Here is a 17,292-nt window from a genome sequence, read left to right on the forward strand (position 1 = left end):
GCACTGGAGCTATTCTAATAAGATTAGGGTTTTCACTAGACGGGGGCTAAACTGTACATAGTTTCTGGAATTGTTTGTGTGAAAGACTCCTTATGGACATTGAGATATACTGTTTGGATTTTCCTCTAATGAGAACTGGGATGGACATGTATGGATATAGATCTGAGTAACCACACCCCTCCCCGCCCTACTAGAGAAAAGGAAGCTGAGCGTGTATAATGATATGCAGCTACACTGATCAGTGGTTCCATGAAATATTTTTAGGAGATACTATTACTCCTAGCAAATGCTATCTATATATTACTGTACTGTTTTTACAGTCCTCATAAGAACATCAGAAAAGTTCAGTTGACAAGATAGCAAGTGCTACAACAGTGAAGCCGTATGAAGCACGATTATCAAGCAGAAGCAATCTATTGCAACATTTTGTGTCTGTGTGATTGCTCAGTAAATTACCAAGGAAAACCTAAAAAAATTTTCCTCTACCAGGACTCCTCCCCCCACCCCGGTACATTATTCATAATACCTTCAGTCTTGCTAGTACCAAATGGAAACCGTTCTAGCATTTACTTAGGGCTGTCTTTTCCAACTTTAACCCGACTGTGTCAAATCAGACCTACTCTCTGTAGAGGTGCAGTGCCTGTTACAACATTTAGAAAATATATTAAAAGTGTACTGATAACACTGGATTACTTTGGGTTTTATCAGGCTTGTATTTGTTTGAACTTTCAAGAATGTTAAGCACTAATTTAAATATGTACCTTAAGTCTTATTTAGATATTTGGCTAATGGCAAAATTGTATGGCAGGTTCTGTAAGAATACCTCAACTGTTCAGTTGTCTTAATAAACTTATATGAATACTTTCGTATCTAACTAGCTGATCTACATTCAATATTAATTCTTTTAGTACAATCCTAAATAGGTTTATTTCAGTCTAAACCCAGTGATACAAACATTTAAAATGGAATAACTCTACAAAGGATTGCACTGTTAATCTTGTCTCGAAATTCTCTTAGCCATGTTCTTTGGCATACACTGATACAAGTTCTGCAGTGTTTACTAATAGTACAGGAACTATGGAACCCAAATTAGAAGTGGATATCCCATCTTGTTGATTTGTGTAACCCTGCCTTGATTCCCAGTGAGAAAGGTGGACTATAAATAACATTAATAAAAATTAAGCCCACTCCCTGTTTAAGAACCTGTTAACTTTGAACCTTGACTCTAAATCCTTGTTAACAGGTATACAAATCTCAGCTGGGTTTCGCCCCCCTGCTTTTTAAGAAGCTTTATTCTAGGTTTTTCTTGTCAAATTATTCACCTGGATTGAAGCTAGGATTTCCACGTAATCGTTGATTTCTTTGCTCAAAGAACCTAAATATGGTATAAAAGAGCATCTCATCTTCAGTCTGCTTTGCTGCATCAAGGAACTTGCGGGCAGAAATGCTATCATGTCCTCCAATGCCCCTGATGAATCTCAAGGCAGCCAATACCTGATGCTTGGACAACAAAACTTCCACTATTTCATCATTTGCTGTAGAAAGTCTCTGAAAGCACAATGACCAGACTATGAATGGATGCTGAAATAAAAGGCCCAGGAGCCTTAATTCTCCTGTACAAGGAAAACTACCCCATACCCACTTGGCAATCTTTTAAGGTAACATCTCAGTCCTATTTTATAACTATGGCTGATTCTTACGCATAGTCATAACCAACAAGTAAACTTAAAACAGCATGCCAAAAACTTGTATCTACCTTTAACATATCCAGGGAGAGCTGATGTGCAGGAGGATAAATGCTCTCCAGAGACAGCAACAAACAGGCCTGAAATGAGAAATTCAACATATAAAACCACATTCTGTAAATTAAACAAAGCAGTGCAATATACAAATAAATACTGGAGTTCAGATTTAGCCATGCCACTGTGCATGTGTGGTGGAGTACCTGCTAAATTATCTCCTAACCCTGAGGTCCCTAAACTTTTGTGCCTGCTGGCACCTTTGGAATTCTGAGACAGCATGGTGGGTGTAGCCATAAATAGCTTCTGCAGCTTACCTTCAATCACACTGAATATTCTTGCATTGTGATTGCAGCTGCTGTCAAACCAACTCATAAAATCTCAACTGGTCCATTAAAAACTTTGCTGGACAAAAGCCCATGCCAGCCCCACCCACTTTCTAAAAACACTTGGCAGGCCCCAGGAAAGGTATCAATGGGTGGACCGTGTAAGAGATCCCTGTCCTAACCTACATAACGGCTGGTGTGAAGATAAAAATATGCAATTGAGGGAGGATGGAACTGAAGTATTGAATAAGCACTTAAAACCTACAAAAATTAATACAATTAACATACCAGAGGCTTTGAATCACTGAGCACATGGTACTGCAAAAACTGGTGAAGCATATAGAATAGGTTGTGCTGAACAAGGGTTGTAATAACCAGCTCATACAGATAATGCTAGGGAGACAAAAGAGGAAAACAAGAACGTTTCCATTATTAGATTAAGAGGTAGACTTTTGCCTAATCATTAGATATTAAAAAGATTACATCTGAAACCTCAAGTGTTGTCATGGCTACAAAAAGGCACCAGTAGCAGTACTGGAGTGTTAGAAGTCAATAGACAATTTTATTTCTGAAACAAATTTCATGTTACCAATTTCAAATAACATGATTTTGCATAGCTTTTAAAATAAACTATTCTAGCAGGGAAATACACATGAAACTGCCTTATATAACTGAATCAGACACCTCACCTCTCAGCTGCTTGTTGGACTGCAGAAGACAGCCTGAGGACCAGCTGTGCTGGGGGAGCAGACTGTTCCTGCCAGCTTGGCTTGGGGCTGGTTTCTCACGCAGCCCAGTTTAAACCAGAAGCCAGCCAGCCTCAGGGTCTGCTGTGCTGCTGGGAACAGATTGTTTCCCACAGGCTGGGCTTTGCTCTGTCTTCTTCTGCAGCCTGGTTTAAACTGGGCTGCAGGAGAAACGAGCCCAGACAGGATCTTTTGAACTGCCGGGATCATTCTGCTTTGTATGACACAGCAGCTCCTGATGTTCACTTCTCCTTTAACCTATTTTAAACCAGCCTGCAGGAGCCCAGCCAGGATCTCCTGTACCATATGGAGCAATGCACTCTGCATGGCACAGTAGCTCCTGAAGCTCCCTTCTCTGCAGCCTGGTTTAAACTGGATCGCAGGAGAAGTGAGCCCAGCTAGGATCAGCTGTGCCCATGGGGAGCAGACTGATGTTCCCTGCTAGCTCAGCTTTCCACTGGCTTTTTTAAAAAACCAGTATTTTTCTTCTTGGGTCTATTGGACTGCCTAGAATCCAGAATTGCCAAATAGTCCCAATTCCAAATACTGTACTGGTATTGGGATCTGGGGATTTTCAGAAATCCCAAAATTTCGGGGGAGTCCAATAGACAGACCCAAACAAACAAAAATACCAGTTAAAATGCATAAAAACAATGTAACGCTAAATCAACACACAAGCTAAACCAGTCCAACTGGCCTGCCAAAAGAATTTACTCTCCACCAGATGCCCTATTAAATTTTACATGTCTTGAATGCAGACATTCTAGTAAGCCATTCCAAACTACTGGTCCTACCAAACAAAAACCCCATGACCTCACAGTATGCCAGACAAACAATTTTCCTTGGGCACCACCCAAGGAAAAGGCTGTCTGAAGAGCACGTGTGGATACTAGGAGTTGTGGTTTGATAAAGACCCTAGGCTGTGAAACAGGTTAAAAATCAGTACTTTAAACTGGGTCTGAAGCAAATACAGTTTTTCAAACAGCCCATACAACACTGCTTTGTTAAATGTAGTTTTAATCAATGTACTCTGAAACCATATGTCTTAACTTGCTCTAATACTGTGGAATTTAATCTGGTGGCTCTCTAGTTACGTTGATTTTTACAGATGATGGATAATGTTACCTGAATAGCTTATGGATAACAAAAAGGGCAGGAACTGAAATCAGAGCAATAGTAGCATTTGAGGGCAGGAAACAGCAAACAATGTATTTATAAGTAGATGTGAATTTTTTACCTGAACAGTTATTTGGAATTGATTCAGTGATCGAATATATTCCATTAGGACAGCTATAGTGAACTTGTGAGGTGCTTCCTATAGACAAAAAGAAAGAAACTTGTGAGCGTGCAGGGGGAAATGTTTTAAAGTTTCAGTTTATATATCAGAAATGCATTTTAAGTAATAAGTGACATAAATATTCAGTTATATCCTCAAGTCTGAAATTTTGAAGTTAGACTTGTCACTAGCTCTTCTAAAAACAGATCTGCTAAGGAAGGTGTTATCCACTGTAACAACAAAAGTTACCAAGCTGACTCAATGCTATTGGACTACCAGTTCTATCCTGTACAGGGTTAATCCAGTCCAGGGGTGGCCAAACTTGCTTAACGTAAGAGTCACAAAAAGTAAACATCAGATGTTTAAGAGCCACAATACATGAACGTCAGATGTTTGAGAGAAGGAAGGGAGAGAGGAAGGAGGGAAGGAAGGGAGAGTGGAAAGAAAGCAACTTTAAATGCTTTCTCCAAGCCAGCCAACAGGGCAGTAGGGGCTTTGAGAGCCACACAATATGTGTGCAAGAGCCACATGTGGCTCCTGAACTGCAGTTTGGCCACCCCTGATCCAGTCTAACCCTTACAGTACAGTCCTCAACAGAGTAACTTCTAAGGTTCTAAGCACTTAGAAAGATAAAACTCTGTTTAGGATTGCACTGTAAATGGACTGAACTAGAGATGCAAAGACCTGGGGAGAAGAATGGGAACATTTGGGCAAAACAATTTTTCAAGATTCCCCCCCCTCCCCAATAAAAATGAGACGTTTTCAAAAGCAATGAAGAAGAAATCTTAAAATATTCTCTCTTTTGCAATGAGCAAAATGCCTTTTAAGACAAGGCTTTACACACACAACATGACAGAGTTAAGATATGACAATCTACAGCATTAGAGTATGACAAGTTGTGGACCTGCAAGAACTTGTTATTGGCATCTCATTTTCCCTTTCTCCACTATTTTCTCTCTCTTTTCTGAAAGCCCCCACAGCCTTCTCAGTTTCCTTCTTTCCTTTTCCTCCAGAAGCCAACCTACCTTTAGCTGCCCCTCCTGTCTTTAGCTTTCCCTGCTCCTTCCCACAGCAACCTTTACGTGGGAGAACTCTGGCCAAGATCCACAGTGCCAGCCACTGGGTCAGGGTCAGTTGCCAGGTGCTAGCTGAGATTGGCTCAGTTGCATGATGCCAGCAAGACCAGGCCCAAATGCATGGTGGGGAACCTGCAAGGACTTGCATGGGACACTAATTTTCCTCTTTATACCCTCCCCAAACGATTTCCTCTTTCCTTTCCTTTTGACAGTCCCCATATCCTCATCTTTCTCTGCTTCTTTCCCACCTTCCAACCAACCTACCTTTTATCTGCACTCCTCTATCTTCAGGTATTTATTATTTATTTGTTTTATTTATACCCTTACTTTCTCCACAATGGGGACTCAAAAGCGGCTTACATCATTCTTCTCTCCTCCATTTTATATCCACATCACCCCTGTGAGGTAGTTAGGCTGAGTGTGTGTGACTGGCCTAAAGCACTCTGAGTTTCCACAGCAGAATGGGGATCTGAATCTGGACCTCCCAGATCCTAACCTGAAACTCTTACACCATACTGGGTTTTGTGAGGTGGCTGCTGTAGAACAGTAGGAGGTAGCTGGAGTTGGCCCTGATGAGTACTCCCTCAAAGGCCAAAATAGGCTTACAGAGGGCCTGAACCTTCCCTTTTACTAACAGAAAATAAGGCTTGAAGGTCTGCAGTAGCCTAGCAATGGTCACTGATGACACTGATGAGATTTAGAGCTTCAGCTGCTGCTGTCATTTTGGAGGGCTTTAACTGCACTCTCCCTCCCCCCAAGATTCAGATTTTTCTGCATATCTGGGGCTTTTCTCAAGTTTGTAGAAAGATCAGTATTGTACATCCTTGGCCTTAGTCTTGGGATTTATATCCAAAGATGGGGCCACAGTAAGTATTAGGTAATTCCTACATATGCTGTAGCCAGCATAATTTCAAGGAGACATTTATTGTTTAGATATAAATAATTCTGTAAACAATATACTTTACTGTGTTTTAACAATTATGAAAGATTTCAGCATTTTCAAGTTTAACTTGATATACAAACAAGTAGGCTGGTAGCTCTGCTGTAACTGTATGAGACCGTTTTTGTATCAACAATACCTTTTACTGAAAAATTTGTTTTCTAATTCAAACTTTCATTTTTTCCTACCTCTCAAATGGCAAAAAATTAGAATACATGAATTAAGTTTGTGCAGGATGTTGCAGCTTGCAGCTCGCTCTCTCTGAAATATTGGGTATACTAGCAACTTTGTTTTCTGCAGTGTGTGACCCTCTTGCCTTTCTCTTCTTGCTGTGGTCCAAAACATTCCCAGAATGCTGTTCCTAGGAAGAGCATGGGGCGGGGGGGGGGGGAACTGGAGAGCTGCCATGGGAGGCTCTATTTGACAAAACTGGACCCTCCTGTGCTTGTGATCTGTTTGATGAGATCCAAACCAATACATTTATTATTAAACTGGCTAACTAAGGTCACGTTTGATAGGATATCAGTTGGATATTTCAATTCTTCATGCAATTTCTGTCCCCAAGTCTAAATTAACCAACCTTTTTTTCAGTAAAGACAGACAAGACATGTGTATATATGTCTGACTGATCAATAACTGCCTGGGTACGGATGGGTCGTTTGGGTGGTGGATTACTTCTGCTTTGTCCAATTTCTAATGCCTGTAAAGGTTCCAAGAGAACTTGATTAAAAATATACCAACGTACATTTGAAAAAGGACATTTAGGCAATGTTCATTTTACATGTGGCTTGGTATTAATTTTTCATTAAATTATTGCCTTTTGTGTTTTGACAATTAGTCATAAATGGGGATTTTAGATGGGACTGTGAGCACAGGTTTTCTTACCAACAACTAAAGCACTGCATTTAATATAGTCAATTCGATTTGGAATGGAATTCTGATTACAGGTTTTCACAGTAAATTTATCAATAAAGTATTCAATGTCTGTTACCACAGTTAAAACCATCATTACACCACTTTTTAATGCAACAGAGACAAATTATAGATATACATGCAACAAAGGGATATTGTTTTATCATTTATAAAATACTCAGCTATAAAACAATGTTAATAACTTGCCATATTATAACTCTGCTCTGCTTCCAGGTATTTCTTATATTCATTGTTGAGTTTGTCAAACACAGTAGCAATCACGCCAAGCGATCCTCTGTCTGGTTCACTCAGCACTGCAATAGAAAACACTTGTTTATTAAATTCTGGAGTTAAGTTTTTAGGATAGCTTCTCAACTCATAATCTCTTTCAGCAAACCAGTTAGCCTCCAAGATGCCATCAAAAGTAGTAGTCTTCAAAATTGACAGAGTACAAAAAGACAGGCTAATTCATATATACATGCTCTACAGGGAAATAAGTGTGTAAAATGGCTATCTTCAGAAGTACATTTGCAAATTCCAAGGGGACAGCCATGTCGATGTGCTACAGATGTGGCACATTAATGTCTAAAAGTTCATTGTTGCATAAACTTTCATGAGGCAGTCACTGCATCTGATGAACTGTGCTGGCTCATGGAAGTTTATGCCACAATAAATTGATCAGTGTTTGAAGATTAATAAGCCATTATTGTCCCTAAAAACTTTTCCTACATGAACAGAGTCTGTAAACTGAAATCAACTACTTACTTTGAGAACACACTGAAAGAATGACCATTTTACAGTCTTTTCTTTGAAGAAGAAAATCCATCAGCTTCCCTTTGTCTGGTAACAGATTTACAATGGGTTCAAGTTTCACCTGCAGGTTCCAAAGATAACCTAAGGTTAAAAAAAGGTAAATCTTTTTTCAGAGAGGAATGAAATTTACTGTAGGAAAAACAACCAAGAGAAGCCTTCAAGAAAGGCCGATAAACTCTTAAAGCCCACATTGTCCTTGTAAAAAAAAAGTCTGCATGAAATGTTAAGCTGCAATACCAGAACCAAAGACAGTTCCTCCACTGTCAAAATCTGGTAATATTTATTAGATGCTATAACAGCACCCGCCTCACAGTCCCACTGGATCGCTTCTATGTGCTGTTTATGGCTACCCCAGCCCCTCTTTCTCCTCAGTTCTTCCTTTTAAAACCTTTCCCTCAGGACTATAGAACTCAAGGGGTGGGTATGATATGGATTTCACTCTTCTAGTCTCTTCGGGGTTTTTGCTTTCAGATGGATGTATAATTCTATTTGTAGGGGACCACAGCAGTTTTGGATAGTTTTCCCAAATTATAGGCACCAGAGAACTTTAAAATAAACCACAGATATTTATTATAACACAAAGACTTAAACTGGGGATATGGGTGATATATACACGGGCTATAAAATATCTCACTCCGTTTAACAAGTTGCTCAGTTGTTTCAGGCTTTCTAATATAACTTTCTTCTTAGGTCTCTCAGGTTCACAGTTCCTCTATAATACACTCTCCAACACTAGCATAGGCTGGCCTCTTGGGTATACTGTGCCAAGTCTCTCAAGTCAACTGGAGCCTCTACTCCCAGCCCTTCAGACTTTTAGACCCACATATATTCCCTCAACCACCTCTCTAGCTCTTAAGAGACGTATATATATGTGTCTGTGACCATTCAGGTCTTCAAAGTGACTCTCCTTCTAGTCACACACAGCCCCTTGCTGTTTTTTTTTATAGAGCTAGCAGTCAGCTTTGCTTCTCTGAAGACTCTCCTTAGCTACTGCCCCAGCTCCTTCAAAGACCAACTCTCTCGGACTCTGTCAGGCAACGAACTCTCTCAGACTCTGAGAGGCATTCACTCTCTCAGGCTCTGTCAGGCACTAACTGACTGCCTCAGCCGTTAGCTGTCAATCTCACACTGAGAGTTCCAAGCACTCTGGCCCCCACCCTCATGTCACCTGACGCAGGCTCTGTGCATCTTCAGTTTTCTGTTTAACCCATACCTTACTGTCACAGATGCATTGGCTATGAATGTTCAACAAGTTCCTCAGATATTCCAATAATTAACTTAAGATATGTTTTAAAAATCAAGTGAAAAATATTCAGTACCTTACACCATAAAACAAGCAATAATCTACACAAATCAAATAAGCACATTAGTAAAGGAAAAACTAGTGGCACATCAGCTTCAGAAGCTGAGCTCCGTGTGTCCAGTCTAGAGGGAGGTCAATCAGAACCTGATAGCATAAAAGACTTTTGGGATTCTTTAACAGAAAATTGTCTGGGGTTTTGTGTTTAGGTGAAAATATTTTTATATTCTCCAACCCTCTGTTTAATTTTAACCCTCTAGTACTGTTGCTGACTTACTTAAAATCACTACTAGAGGGTACAACTGTTATGGATGTTTCACTTTTTTCGGGATGACTGATATTGATGTTTTGTATTGGCTTGGATCCCATGGAGAATTTCTACAACTGGGTAAGTGGGGGATTTTTGCCAATTCCCCTCCATAGGTCATTCCTTGAGGTATATTGACCCCAAGAAGCAGAATTTCAGTGGGAAAGTCCACACTGTTAACTGAACATCCTTCCATCAGTGGAAATATTCTGCAGGATGTAAGCCCTTATACTATGCATTTTACTACAGTTTTTAATTGTTGCTCTGTTTCTTAGCCCTGACCTAGATGGCCAGGCTAGCCTGATCTTGTCAGATCTTGGAAGCTAAGCAGAATCAGCCCGAATTAGTACTTCAGCTTAGTACTTAGTACTTAGATGGAGACCACCATGGAGCTCCAGGGTAGCTATGTAGGCAATGCCAAACCACCTCTGAACATCTCTTTCTTTGAAAACCCTTCAGGGTTGCCATAACTTGGCTGTGACTTGAGGCACTTTCTACCACTCCCCCACTTTCTACCATTCTTAGTTTCAACAGCTGTTTAGTATTCTATTTTAATGCCAATGCCAGAATCTTTCTGAAAAAGTGCTAAAAGTAATCTAAATTAACTAAGTAAATTGACTAAGTAAATCTTGTGACAGCTTCACACTTACCTTCAATTGCACTGATTATAATGTCAGGCTGAAAAACAATCCAAGATGAGGAATCTAAAGGTTAAAGAAAATTCACAACTTAAAAATATTACCTTTTTCCTCTTCTGGCATAAATCCAATTCATGGCTGGATCCAAAGAACTATGCAAATGCCAAATGTTTCTCAAACAGCAGAACTCTGTAGCAAACTTCTTGTGAAACTGCACAGTTTCACAAGCAACTTTTGATGTCATTTGAGGGTCTCCATAAGTAGAAGGGAAAAAATGTAACTAGCCATAGAGTTGGAACTCCAGGGTCATCTAGTCCAACCCCCTGCACAATGCAGGAAACTCACAAATACCTCCCCCATAATTCACAGGATCTTCATTGCTGTCAGATGGCCATCCAGCCTCTGTTTATAAACCTCCAAGGAAGGAGAGCCCACCTCCTAAGGAAGCCTGTTTCACTGAGGGACTGCTCTAACAGGAAGTTCTTCCTAATGTTGAGACGAAAACTCTTTTGATTTAATTTCAACCCACTGGTTCTGGTCCTACCTTCTGGGGCCACAGAAAATAATTCCACACCATCCTCTATATGACAGCCCTTCAAGTACTTGAAGATGGTGATCATATCACCTCTCAGTCGTCTCCTCTCCAGGTTAAACATGCCCAGCTCCTTCAACCTTTCTTCATAGGACTTGGTCTCAAGACCCCTCACCATCTTCGTCACCCTCCTCTGGACCCGTTCCAGTTTGTCTATATCCTTCTTAAAATGTGGTGCCCAAAACTGAACACGATACTCCAGGTGAGGTCTTACCAGAGCAGAGTAAAGCGATATCATCATTTCACGTGATCTGGACACTATACTTCTGTTGATACAGCCCAAAACTGCATTTGCCTTTTTAGCCACCAGATCACACTGTTGACTCATGTTCAGCGTATGGTCCACTAAGACCCCTAGATCCTTTTTGCTCATACTACTGCTAAGACAAGTCTCCCCCATTCTATAACCATGCGTTGGCATTTTCCTACCTAAATGCAGACCTTTACATTTCTCCCTGCTTTGCTTCCAAAGAACAAAACAGTAAAGCGGCAGCTCACTAGAACTTGCAGTTCAAAACCACAAGTTGGCACACATCACCACCACATCAAATGGTGATTCCCTCAAAAAAAGTTTTTAACTTTTTTTTGTAACAACTAGCCAGATGAAGAGTTCTGGTGAGCTTGACAAGTTTGCACTGTCTTATGTCCATTTTAGTGGCCTCTAAATATGACATGGATTTTGTCCTTCAAAGGCCTGCCATTCTAAGGTAAAGGCCAGAAAATCCATTCAGCAAAAGTGCACCTGAAGCAATTCTTTGGACTGCAGCCTATCAACAAGTAGCTGAAAACAGCTACTCTTCTGCCCTGTCACTTGAAATCCTATCAGGTGTTCAGAAATTCCTCAAAACACTTTAACACAATGCAGCATAAGGTTCCTCTGTCCCAAAACTTCCACAAATAATAAAGTGAAATCACCTTGTTTTCTTTATTCAAAAGATGTGTTACATTGTTCCCTCAGAGGCTTCATTAGGTACCATTAAACTGAAGCTATTTTATTCTCTATTTATAACTGAATTATAAAGACTTCTGTGATTTAATATAATTTTGCTACCCCTCTAATGCAAATTGCTATGTTTACCACTATAACCTTTTAGCAGCAATCCTTAATCATTAATTTGTACATCTATAAATATTATATGAATGGAGGTTACAGAAGAGAGCCAAGATCTACAGCTTCATATCAAGACAAAGCTAAAACTGTTCCAAGGATACAGAGTTTACAGGGAACTGGAAACTGGCTGGTTACAGCAGCAGGGCCTACATGTGGAAAAAGATATTTCATTAGTGTTCACAAACCAGAAAATCAAATTTTTCAGACAATAGTTATCAGTAATAATGCCTTCCATACATTTGAGTAGTTAAGACCTCTTATATAGACCTCTTATATAGCTGAGGCTATAAGAATGCTACTACAAGAGTTAACTGCAACATCTAAGCAGAATAATCCTGAATGGCAGGACCTGGGAAATTATATTTGCAATGCTACAAGATTTCCACTTCTAAAGTATATCACACATTACCATTAATGATGAATTACTTGCAGCAGGAAATCTTTAGTTTATTTATTTAAAACATTTGTTAACTGCCTTTCTATCTTACAAAACTCGAGATGGCTTACAACATTTTATAAAATAACAATTATAAAAACTATAAATGGCCACATTAAAATCTCAATTAGAACTGCCAACAAATAAAAATTAAATTAGTCAAATGCAATCTTAAATGAAACTGATTTTCCTGAATCCCAATACTGGTATTGTATTGGGATTTGGGAAATAATCAGTATTGCTGAAATTATTCAGCTCCATTATACCCTAGGGGGACCATTCCCGTAGGGTATAATGGGTACTGGGTGTATGAGGAACCCAGAAGCAGAACAAGTTCACCCAAAACTCATGACGCTTTGAGAAGTGAAGCTGAGCCTGAATAAAAGCTGAATAATATGGGCTTTTATTCAGGGTCACCTAGATAGGTAGCCAAATCAGATTAGATTTATTGGGCTCGGTACATACCAAGCGTGCACCCCTAGCACAAAATATGGCCATTTGTTGCAAAGGACTCTGACATCTTTTCCAACAAAAGGACCTCGGTTTGACAAACAAGGGCATTTCTGCAGGAAACTGCATTATTTCTTTTATGGATAATGGACTGATTTTAGCGGGGCTACAGCAGTTTAGGAGGTTGAATGAAACCTGGCTGCACAAATCTGTTATCATGGAGACTTATTGGATAACACTCAGCTTCTGGGCCCGCCAAGGCTTCCCCCACAACAGTGGCAGTGAGGCCTGTGTGGCTCAACTCCTCCAGGCTCCCTTGCTACTGCCACCATCAAGCTCCACCACAGTTCCCAACAGTAAGTGTGTTGTACTTTTGGAGAGATTTAAGCAAGCTGTTGTAGTTTTGGGGCAAATTTAAGTACCCCTGTATACTTTTTTAAGATGTAAGATTTTTCTGCACATCTGGGGAATCCTCTCCAAGTGTGCAGAAAAATCTCTCTACCCTCTATGTGCCTATCTGCAAAAATAAGTATCTGCACATAGGGTGCACAGCTGGGAATTAATGTATAAATGCATATATGTACCTACTGAATTTTCAAATGAGTGAAGTAAGACTCCTACCTGCCACAGGAATTTGGTATGGTTGTATGGATCGAGCTGGAAGTACAAGCTGATGAAGGGTGACTGTGCCATCAAATTCTCCTTTTATCTTGATATCAAATATGAGAGAAGTCTGAAATTGAAAATATACACATTCTGTGATATACCTCAAAGTTATGCAGTTCTTTTCATATCCAGTTGTAAACCTTTAAACACAGCTTCATTATACTTTTATATTCTAGTTTTAACATTTGCCTTTAAAAGCTCAGACACAGACTGTCAGTTCTAGTATGAGGTATCTATTCTTTCCTTCCAGAACAGATCTTCCATAGATCACACGCTTCGGACTTTAGTTAGAATTTGCTCAACTGATATGCATAAGCATACATTGGTGAGCATTTAAATATTAGTTTCAGCTTTTCACAACCATGAAGACTTTACACCTTATTCCACGCACGCAAATTCATCCAAAGGACAAAAACTTTTTTACTGGAATGAGGCCTACTCTATGGATCATTGTCATGGGTCAGTCAGGGCTCAGGGCTAGTAAGGATTCCTCAGGAGATGAGAAGCCTGGTATAGCCAGCCTTGAGTTAATAGAAGCTGGCCAGTAGGAAAATGAATAACATGCTTGTCAGGATTCACAGCCATCCATTGGTACAGAGCCAACAACACCCTCCAGCTCTGATTCAACAGGTAAAAGATGTCTTTCTTAAAACTCTTAATACTTTCTTTGCACAGAAAGATAAAATGCATATATATGCACTTGGCAACATGACCATGCTAGAAGGAGAATTTTTTAAAAAAAAATTCAAGCACTGGGAATAACAATCCCCATAAGACTAGCATAGGGAAAGGTTAGGGAATTATTTTTGGCACCAATGGGAGAAGAAAACACACATGTACCACATAAATGACCACCATTTGCATCGTTATGCATCTCTCTTGGCCTTGACACCAGGGGTTAGTAAATACAGCTTCTACAGGAGCTATGAAACTAAGGGGGAACCCTGCACTGCCCTCTTTAATTCTGTCCCTCCTTCCTGTAGCTCCGGCTCTTGCACTCTCTTTCCCCACTCTTAAGTCTCTGGGCAACCTTTGCAGTAGAGGAGAAGAACTTGCAAGTCTGCCTATTTTCCCCTCCTTCCCTGCTTCACAAATGGCAGAAATATTCACTTATGTATGGGTCAGACCTAGGAGGCCTTGACGCTAAGCATGCTAACTTAAGAGTAAGCCTGAGTTGAGTTCCTCCTTGACTTCTGGGAGCCACACAATACATGTGAAAGCTGCTTTTGGATCCCAAGTCACAGTTTGCCCAACCCTAAAGTGGGTGATAAAGTAATGTCCATCGTTTGCATCACTGAACTGTGTGGCCCTATCATGCTGGCATATATCACACTGAAGACTGCTCAGCTTGACTTTCAGTTGGCTGGATGATGCAATGGGTGATCTAATAATGCTAACTGTTGGCATCACTGAACTGTGTGGCCCTACCATGTTGGCTTGTAGCATAGTGAAGGCTCCTCAGCTTGATATCCAATTTGCTGGATGACGCAGTGGGTGATCTAATAATGCCCACTGTTTGCAACACTGAACTGTGGGGCTTGTGGTACAGCACAGGCTGATCAGCTTGACATCCAGTGTGCTGGATGATGCAGTGGGTAATCTGATAATGCCCATTTTTATCATCAATGAACTGTGTGGCCCTATCATGCTGGTTTCTAGCATAATGAGGGCTTCTCACCTTGACATCCAGTTTACTGCATGATTCAGTGAGACTAGTTCAACCTCTTGCTCAATGCAGGATCAGCCTACAGCAAGGGTGGCCTATTTTCCTCTTCTTCCAATTCAGTGAAAATATTCACCCACATCAGACCTAGGTTTACTGATGTCTTGATGCTAAGCAAGTTTACTCGAGAGTTCCTTCTTGAGCTCTGGGAGTCACACAATATGTGTGAAAGAGCTGTGTGTGGCTCCCAAGCCACTGTTTGTCCAGCCCCGGCCTACATCATTAGAGTGCTGCAGATGGGGCCTATGAACAGAGCTATAGGCAAGGAGGCAAAGTGCATGATTCTTGGCCTGATGCCTATTAATAGTGATGAGTAGTTGCGGGATTGGTTCTGAGCAGCTGGCCGTAAGTGTGGTACTTAGGCATGTGGCTATAAAAACCTCCCATGAGAGGCTGTTAGTTGTGGAAGCAACACATACAGTGCATCAGGCCTCACTCTGGGCAGGAGCTCACAGGAGTGGAGTTCTGGAACCTCTAAATTTTACTGTGATCTTTCTTTCTTAACCCCTCCCTGCCAAATACTTGCTTCTGGGCTCTATTGTTCAAACCCTCTGTGGGACTTTTGCTGACCTTTAAGATTTGATAAACTTTCTAATATTTTTTTCCTACAAACAATGGGGAAAAAAACCAAAACATATAAAGCAGACAGATGGAAATCTCCATCATGCCACTGTGGTCACATAAGAGAAAGTAATTTAAGAAGTATGATGGGCAGGGGTGGAATTCTAACCAGAGCTCCTTTGCATATTAGGTCACACACCCCTGATATAGCCAATCCTCCAGGAGTTTACAAAAAAGAGCCTTGTAAAAATTTGGAGGATTGCTACATCAGGGGTGTGTGGCCTAATATGCAAAGGAGCTTCTGCTAGAATTCCACCCCTGATGATGAGAGAAAGGCTTTATTATGACAATTATAATCAAGAAGCATTTTAAGGTAGATGATGAGCTGATACAATTTGGTGCACCTGGTGATGTCAGGGGTGTGTGGCATATGCAAATGAGTTGTAGTAATGAGCTCCAACACCTCTTTTTCTACGTAATGACCCCTGCAGTAGATGCTTAAACCACTGACTCTACCTTGCCTGTTTTCTGGAACTCTGGCCCTTGGACTGAATGACTCTCCCTTCTTGACCCCTGACCTTTAGACTAAACAACTTTTACTTCTTGTACCCTGACCTTGGAGTGAACCTCACTAGCTTGTTTGACTCCCAATACTCTGAGCTTGCAAGTTAGTATGATCAGCCACACAGAGGCCTTTTCCAGGGAGTCTCTTCCATTTTGCAGCCTAGGAATGAACTTGAGAGGAGCATCTGTGACTGTATCTATCCTCAATCATGTCCTGCCCTCTGGCCAGCCACACTCACTGATACTGGGAGCTTAGATGTCCTTTACGGGACATCATAAACAGGTCCCTCCTAGAGGGGCATTTTCCAACACCTCTGAAAGAGGCCTTGGTCCGCCCTCTCTTGAAAAAAGCTACAGCAGACCCGGCCGAATTGGCGAACTACCGTCCGGTGTCTAATTTACCGTTTTTAGGTAAAATTATTGAGAGGGCCATGGCGTTGCAGCTTCAGAGGTTTCTGGATGACGCTTCTGTCCTAGACCCATGTCAGTCTGGCTTCCGGCCGGGCCATGGGACGGAGACGGTGTTGGTCGCCTTGGTAGATGACCTCCAACGGCAACTGGATCGAGGCGGCGTTGCGGTGCTGATGCTGTTAGATCTGTCGGCTGCATTTGATACAGTCAACCATCGGCTACTGACGCGCCGCCTCGCCGACATTGGGGTTGAGGGGTCGGCCTTGCAATGGCTTTCCTCCTTTCTCCTGGGTCGGGGACAGAGGGTGGCTATTGGGGGTGAGCGGTCCTGGAGGCGCACACTGGATTGTGGGGTGCCTCAGGGAGCAGTGCTCTCCCCGATGTTGTTCAACATCTATATGCGCCCCCTTGCCCAGATTGCCCGGCGGTTTGGGCTGGGTTGCCATCAATATGCAGATGACACCCAGCTCTATCTACTAATGGACGGCTGGCCCGACCCCGCACCAGGGAATCTCGACCGGGCCTTACAGGCTGTTGCGACATGGCTCAGGCTGAGTGGGCTGAAGTTGAACCCAGCGAAGACAGAGGTCCTTTGCGTGGGTCGCGGCGCTCTGGGAAGGGAAATAGCTCTCCCGGCCTTCGATGGTGCGCTATTGAAAGCAGCGCGCCAGGTAAAGAGCCTGGGTGTTTTACTGGAGCCTTCAC

The 17,292-nt window shown here is 41.5% G+C and overlaps 1 protein-coding gene across 1 annotated transcript in view; it reads right to left on the bottom strand.

Moving 5' to 3' along the window:
* The window catches only part of RMC1 (regulator of MON1-CCZ1), a 42,486-nt gene that overhangs the window by 717 nt on the left and 24,477 nt on the right, over positions 1-17,292 (bottom strand). Inside the window, exons 10-19 of the mRNA XM_060243905.1 lie at positions 13,284-13,395; positions 11,878-11,922; positions 10,086-10,139; positions 7,781-7,909; positions 7,223-7,329; positions 6,684-6,803; positions 4,049-4,126; positions 2,354-2,458; positions 1,757-1,825; positions 1,323-1,548 (exon numbers count right to left, since the gene is read on the bottom strand). Of these exons, the coding sequence (XP_060099888.1) occupies positions 1,323-1,548; positions 1,757-1,825; positions 2,354-2,458; positions 4,049-4,126; positions 6,684-6,803; positions 7,223-7,329; positions 7,781-7,909; positions 10,086-10,139; positions 11,878-11,922; positions 13,284-13,395 (1,045 nt within the window). The remainder of the gene's footprint in view (positions 1-1,322; positions 1,549-1,756; positions 1,826-2,353; positions 2,459-4,048; positions 4,127-6,683; positions 6,804-7,222; positions 7,330-7,780; positions 7,910-10,085; positions 10,140-11,877; positions 11,923-13,283; positions 13,396-17,292) is intronic.

The sequence above is a fragment of the Heteronotia binoei genome, chromosome 7, assembly GCF_032191835.1.
Source record: "Heteronotia binoei isolate CCM8104 ecotype False Entrance Well chromosome 7, APGP_CSIRO_Hbin_v1, whole genome shotgun sequence".
Taxonomy (NCBI): Eukaryota; Metazoa; Chordata; class Lepidosauria; order Squamata; family Gekkonidae; genus Heteronotia; species Heteronotia binoei.